Raw genomic sequence first — 7,621 nt, 5'->3', positions numbered from 1 at the left:
TCTGTCTAGCTTATCTCGACAGTTAAAAGCTGTTGAAAATTTTCATCTGACACAAGGATTCAACTCAGCAATCAGAAGCGACCTGGATGCTACAGATATTGCCAGAAACGAATTGCAATGTTGAATATGTAAGAGTTTTCTTTAGAAATTACAAGGAATACGATCCAGATCAGACTGCGAGACGCCTAAATTAAAGTGAATGGATCAATCTAACAAAGACTAAGAAATCATGATAATGGCACACACCTTTTTTTCTATCACTGACATAAAATTCTCACGCTACAGAATCAACATATACAGTTTTTTACACACTGACAAGCGCCATAGTAGCTCCCAGCATTCCAGGAGACTGGAGAAAAAAGCGTGACAAATAGGACTTGAGCAGAGCACAAGAAGGAAGGTCCTGCATCGGAGCAGAAACAGAACACCTATACCAATATAAGCACCGGAAGGGGTCATTTACAAATCTAAGAGATGGAGAACCTTCTCCTTCGCGGCTTCGTAATATCCACCAGGTCGTCGATGTTGGAAGCGTCTTTCGACCCTTGGCGGAATGGGTTCAACTTGCCGAGTGTCTTGGTCATCGAAGAGAAGAAGGTAGTCTTTTTGGCGCCTCCCTTGGAAGACGTCGTTCCTTGGCTCTTGGGGTTCTGCATATCGGAGATGCTTTTCTTCATCATCATTAGCTCGGACCTTAAGGTTTCGTTTTCCCTGACCAACGACACATCAGCCAGCACTTGGCTCCTCGTTGCCATGGGATCACGTACGTCGCCGTTGTCCATTCCGCTCCTGAGCTTCAGCTGGTCATTGTAGAGCGCGTGCAGAACGATTTGTGCAGGAAACCGCTTGTTCTGCGAGGCATGAAGCCGAGCTTCGTGCGACAGTTTCAGTGGATCCATCACGCTGCATGCTTTCTCTCGCTCTACCTCGTCAAGGTTTGGATGGGCCTGCAAATTCGGTATTGCTCACTGTCAAATAACACGTTAATCATGATGAAATCTGTTCAATCCCTAAGCCCAACACCAACGCAACTCCAGAAAGTTCATTTGGATTTGCATTTCATGTTGCTTAATTTAAATCTATTTTGATCTTTTTAAATCCGGAACATTTGAAACTAACATAGAATGCAAAGTTTAACACGTCAATCCACATATAAATTTTTGATAACCTTTTAAAATTTGAAAAAGATTTTGAATTTTGATGAGAAAGCAAAAAAAAGTACCTCTAAAATTGCCGACCGCTATTCAATACTGTATTGCTTACCTTCAAGTATATATCAATTGCTCGGTACAGATCGTCATCGACTTTTCTGGCTGCCTTAGGCATGAGAGTCGCGATCGCATTGAACTTCGAGATGCTGAGTTCACTGTCTATTGCAATTTCTCCTAAATATGCATCGACCATCTTGACGACTCTCTCTGTTGGTGCGGAGCAAACCTCCTGGAAGTCCCCACTGAACACAGCCACACTCTTTTCCTTTTCCACAAAAGCCGAAATGATTCTCCTAACACTCTCCAGATCAAAGAGCCGCTCGCCATCATAACTGAATGACAAAATGAGAAGATCATCCACCGTCACATGCTCTAAAATTGAAGAGACCCGTTTCTCAAGCTCTTTCTTGCAATTAATTGAGGCTTTAAGAAAGACAGCAGCTCGGAGAAGGCAGCAAAGGAAGTTAATGGGAAAAGAAACTTTCTCTGGGGGTAAAAGCATGACTATAGATTCAAGTAACTTGCGCTGCTGATCTAGACCATGGGAGCTGTTGATATCCGATGACTTGGTCCAGATGCCAGAATGGTCTCGTACAAGACCTGGGAGAGATCTTTCTGCATATGTGACAATAGCCATGGCCAGGAAACAGGCCTTCGCACCTCTTTGTTGCATTGCAGCAATGATTTTTCCAAAGAACACAACATTTAACACTGATAGCTCAACTGTCCACCAGTTTGAAGGAGACCGGCTTGGAAAGATCACCTCTTTACATACCTGCAATCGCAACCACAGTCGCATTAAACATCTGTTAGTGTTCCTTATCCAAAGCATTCAAATTGCATGGCGAAGCAACTGTAAACTCAATCTTTACCTTGGCACTTGCCACGTCGAGACATCTTTGGACAATCTTAAGGTCCTCTGCCATGGGAAGAAGATCTTCACATGACTTCAAAACAAGAATCGTGCCAGACAGGCTCGAGAAGGCCACCTGAACAAGGAAGTCCTCAGTACGGCCTGCAAGGTTGTTGTCACAATACTGGTCTGTCATTTCTAGGTACTCTGCAGCACAATGAAGAGCGGCAACGTTTTTCACTGTGATCTCGAAGTCAATGTTGTAGCAGAAGTTTGCCGCTTTCTCAAATATCTCTGGGCCTCCAGGGAAGTCGGACAGATCGATCCTGGTGAGGTCTGCTTCCTTTGACTCCATCACCATCTTCCTCATGTAGTTGCTCTTTGCCACTAGCATGAACTGCCAACAAGCAATTGAATTTGATATTCACTTGCAGTCTCTAGATTAATCCACAAGATGACCTTGAACTCAATACTCACGTCATACCTTATGGAGAGAGAAATTTGCTTTGCCTACTTTGACGTCAACATCAGTCGGAAATTTTTAGAAAGAAGCCTGCGTGAAATGAACAATTCTCCAAATCAGTAACTTAAACACAGAAAATTCGGGTAGGCAAAGCATGAAATCATCATAGGAGCATGATTACCATTGACTGGTCCTCTCCGTGGCAATATAGTTCCCACCATTGCTCTTCACATGAGAAGCCATCACTCAGATCAATCTCTTACTCAGGAAGAGTTTTATGTTGAGAGTCTGAGCTTTTCGGGCATTTGACCAAGCACAAGGGTGCTCCTCGATCCAAGTTGAGTTGAGCTCACTTGTGCTGCCTCACCCTGGCTGGCAATTAGTAACCAGAAAGATTGAACTTTAAGGTTAGTCAACTACGACGGTATTCAGTTAAAACGCGGAAAAAAAGAACCAAAATCTTGCGGAATCAGGCTCTTCTATTGCTAACAAAACAATCATTTTGTAACCTGGAATAACTAGAAATTGCAGAATATAGAAGCCATTAGTCTACAATCATCACCTTCACAGCTCGTTTGGTGATTTATAATAATCGTCGTCATAAGCTAGCCCGTTTTTCATTAGCTACGACTCATACAAGGATGCCAAATAAAGGGTTCTGCAATAATATTCTCTAAGAATCCCAGAAAAAATCCACAGAGTTTTCTTTTGTTCTCCAAATTTGCTAATCTATTAATGAAGAAACGACAACCTAATCTACGATCATGCCATAAAAATAAAATTTCTGACCCAAAACGACCAGCTAGATGATACAGGGCCAAAGTATCAAATTTCGTTCCTTAGCTGGGTTGATAAAGATCTTGGTTAACATTAGGTAAAGAGAGAAGCGACATTGCCATGATAGGGGAAAGACTGAAGAATAAGATTCGTACCCTGCTCTTCCAAGTTCCTCTGTTCCTTTCTCGAGCTACTTCTGAACCCTGTTTTGATCAGGTTTACTTTTCTTTTCTTTTTTTCTCGTGGATGAGAATATCGAGAGCCTCTAGATGGGAACTTATACAGAATGGCTTCATGCAAGATTCAGCAAAAGTCCCGCTCAGTCAGCCAAACAAAAGTGGACCCTCTTGATCTAGTAATAAGCTGATTTCAGACACCAAAGTCCGCGTGCTCTCTCGAGCGTTTTTGTAATTTTCCCTTCTTTTGGAGTCCCCGCTCTGCTTCGAGGGAAGAAAACAAATGTTGGACAAGATAAGGCTTCCCGATCGGGTCGGGGTCCCACAGCAATCGGCCCCCCGTCGCTGTCGGCGAATGAGTTACTCCCACGTGGCATTCCCGCCGCCAGGTCATCCACTCTCTCCTCCCTCTGGTTGGAGTTAATAGATTGGTTTCGTTACACAGCGGATCCATGTGGATTGAATTGGGTAAGCTTCCGTCCATCTCATGGGACTAGTCACCATCGACCAATTTGGAAGTCCATGAGAAGGACGATTTGAGGATTTGGGAGTTTATTTAGTAGTAATGATTTGGTTCTTTAGGGCGTGCATGGTTGTGTTTATTTTTTCTGTTTATGAATAAAAATTTCAGAAACACGTTTATTTGCGTTTTTGTTCAAAATCTATTTTTTTTGTTCCCGAAACAAAATTGGAATGAAAATAAGAAACAAAAAAAAGTTATTCTTTTGTTCCATAAACACTTTTGAAGAACAAATTTTCTCTCTCATCTCTTTTCTTCTCTTTTTTCTTCTTCTTCTTTTTTTCTTCTTTTTTCTTTGGCCGTTCGCCGGCCTCGACCATGGTCGGCAACCGGCTGATGAGGGTCGGCAGTCTCGCCCGGCCACACGCGAGGCCGAGTGTCGCCAACCCCGGCGAGGCTCGGTGAGCTTGGCTAGATCGAGCCGCCTAGATCCGGCGAGGCCGAGCCTCGTCGGTGGCCGGGCGAGCTCGGTCTCGCCATGGCTAGGCGAGGCCGCCGGCCCTCATCGACTAGTCACCGACCATGGCCAAGGCCGGCGACCGGGTAAAAGAAAAAAAAAAGAAAAAAGAAAAGAAAAATATTAAAAAATTAAAAGAAACAAAAAAAGAATACAAATTTATCAAACGTGTTTCTATTAATTTTTTATTCCCGAACAAATTTATCAAACGCGTCTTTCTAATAAAAATTGTTCCCCGGAAGAGAAATAATTTTTTCTATTTTTGTTTCTCGGAATAATTTTGAACGAAATATAAACAAACGCACCTTTAGTCACTTACATGCACATCATTTTTTTATTTATTTATCAAAAACTATCATGTTTTGCATAATTCAACTTCAAAAGAGTCACGTACATGAGTTGGTGTGTTTCTTATATAAAGAGTCTCATTTCTAGTGATAATTGCATTAATAGATCTTTTCTGAATAGAGAAATAATACAAATAATTCAATGTTGTCACTATACCTCATATTTATTTATTGTGATCTTTACATTATTAGTAAATTTTCAATAAAGTCATTCCATTTGCTCAAACACCAAATCAAACGTTATTTAATTACATGAATTGTTATATGTTGAGCTGAATTTTTTTAATATGAGGAGTCAACATGTCAATATTTTCATCCACCTACTTTAGAAAGGGAAAAAAAAATTGTGGCGTTAATATACATCATTAGATGATGTGGATCATTATATCTTGATATGATATGATATATTGATTGGATTATCCACATGTAACTTCTTCTTCTTCTTTTTTATTGTTCACCGTTCAAACTCAACGAATTGAAAGTCACACCACCACATTCCACTAACTCAAACGGCACGGAACATTTTTATGTACTCTAAAGACTAAATTGAACATTTAGTAATAGTTTGGAAGCCGCATTAAACAAATTAGAAGTTCACGGACGACACTACGCAATGGGCCAAGGTTGGGGGACATTTAAATCATTTTTCACTTCTAAATCATGTATGAAAAATCAAAATGTCGATTTTAGCGGTCTGAATGGAAATATCCAATTTGTTGCTGATCAACAGCAATAAACAAGCCGCATATTAATACACAAAAGAAGGAATAGGAAGAGAGCAGGCGAAGAAAATAGATATGTTATCATTTCATACATCATCGGTAGGCAACAGATAAGCACCCAACTTCACGACAAAGAGAGAACACCATTGTTAATGGGGCTTTGGATGGGAGTTTTCGTCCACAACCACCATTTGGTAGCCCAATAGATGGAAGTGAACTGGACAGAGAGAGAGAGAGAGAGAGGGAGATAAAGAAGACTTTGGACCTAAGTGCAACTTGAACTTATACACCAAAGTCTAGTCCCTTTCGCTAGACCCCAAAAATGGGACAAACCTTGAATTTGTGGATGTCATGGAGACATACTTTCCGGTCATTCCTAATCGATGTCCCCAGTTTTGGACGCATGCACATGGTACATGTGCAGAGACACATATCTTCCTTCCTTTACTGATTACTACACCAGATAAGGTGGATAAGAATCTGTCGCCAACACAATCATTCTCAACGGAATCCATCTAGATATGTAAAAGACATAATCGGGCGGGCCTAAGAATAGCTTTAGTGAGAGACGTGAGGTCGCAATGGGACATGGTAAAAACTCATCAGATAGATTTATATGACGCACTTGTCTAATCAGTGGCTTGCGGTTTCTCGGTGAATTCGTAGGGTAATTTCTCCAACTGATCTCTCTTACCACGACCATTGGATTGACGTGAAAATGAACAAGAATCGGTCTGGGTGTGGCGTTGCCTCGGGCACCCTTTGATTGGTGTGGGCTTTTGACGGACATGAAGTTTGTTGTTTTTTTTTTTTTTTTAATTGGGCTAAGCCCAAAGAAAGATGTGAGATTCAGCTCATGTTCTAAAAGCCCAGATTAGCTTCGTTACTTCCCTGGCTTCTTCAGGATGGCCGCCCGGCCAGACTTTAGAGGAGGGTTCGAAACTTATGGGGAACAAAATCTTACTCATTGAATCCCTGAATTTGCTCCGTTGTTCGACGAGGTCCCCGAATTTGTAATCCGCGTAACCAAATCATTGAACCAGTGGAGAAATATGTCGAATCAAGGCCATCTATCTCGAGCTCCAGCGAATTCAAGCTTGTGTCGATTGGTTTTTGATTAAAAGCCTGATGTGGATATCATTAATACCCCTCGCGCATTTGAAAGCAAATGAAAATAAGTTTAATTGTATCTTTTATTATCGTCCTTGTATTTGGGTCCTTGCAAATTCATAGTCCACTATGATGATGACTGTTGATTGTAAACGTTCCTTGTTCATACAGATGTTAGAGATTTAGGTTATCTATCAGAACGATTCTAAATGAAAGTTGAGAATAAAAACACTCTATCATCAAGTTTTGTATCAATATGGAAGGGGGCGTGAATAAATGAGATAGAAAGGGTATAACTTTATGAGAATTGTGTATGTATAAAGCGTGACAACCCTAAAGAACTAGCTAGTTATGAGCAAATTTAATATGTTACTTTTATAAAGGCAAGCTTTTTTTTGGAGGAGTGGCGTGATGATTTTAGGTGAGCCAACTCTTCTTGGACTTTTTTAATGTATTGTATTTGTTTGAATATTGTGTCAAATTAGTAACTAGTGGTGTTAATATGAAGAAGCATATGTATAATTATTAAACACGTTATAAGGAAAATTATAAAAATTTTGTTGAGCTTCTACTTGCTATTAATTTGAAGATAAAATTAAAAAGGATTGTGTGATGGTTACATTCTGGGGCGTCACAAGTAGTCATTTCCTTTCCTAATCCCTGGAAGTACGCACACATCTTCGAGATTTCGATTATCATGTAGAAGTGATTAATTAGGTTACTCACAATGGCATCTTATCATTATGACTTTAACCCAAATTCATGACTAGCTAGCTGGTTACACGGTGCATGCACAATTATTAAGGTCATGTGGAGAATCTCTTCTACATGTGAAATCACAGTATCCCATCTTGAAAATTTATCAAATTACCTCACAACTTGATTAATTAACCAAGGCTTGTCCAATCTGAGGTATAGATGGATGCCCTTTTCTTGTTTAATCACATTATTAGGGGAGAGTTGTCCTTTGCGATATTGGCACATT

General features: G+C 40.5%; 1 protein-coding gene across 1 annotated transcript; it reads right to left on the bottom strand.

Moving 5' to 3' along the window:
- Positions 1-224: 224 nt before the first annotated feature.
- LOC104433535 (root phototropism protein 2) lies at positions 225-3,561 on the bottom strand. Its single transcript, XM_039306258.1, is given in 7 exon segments — positions 225-947; positions 1,264-1,986; positions 2,084-2,461; positions 2,549-2,601; positions 2,604-2,617; positions 2,709-2,895; positions 3,460-3,561. Coding segments are annotated over 6 exon segments (1,710 nt in total). The 5' UTR covers positions 2,771-2,895; positions 3,460-3,561; the 3' UTR covers positions 225-467.
- Positions 3,562-7,621: the final 4,060 nt, after the last annotated feature.

Source organism: Eucalyptus grandis, chromosome 2 (genome assembly GCF_016545825.1).
Source record: "Eucalyptus grandis isolate ANBG69807.140 chromosome 2, ASM1654582v1, whole genome shotgun sequence".
Classification (NCBI taxonomy): domain Eukaryota; kingdom Viridiplantae; phylum Streptophyta; class Magnoliopsida; order Myrtales; family Myrtaceae; genus Eucalyptus; species Eucalyptus grandis.
Note: the sequence above shows the minus strand (reverse complement) of the source record. Positions and strands in the feature narration are given on the sequence as shown.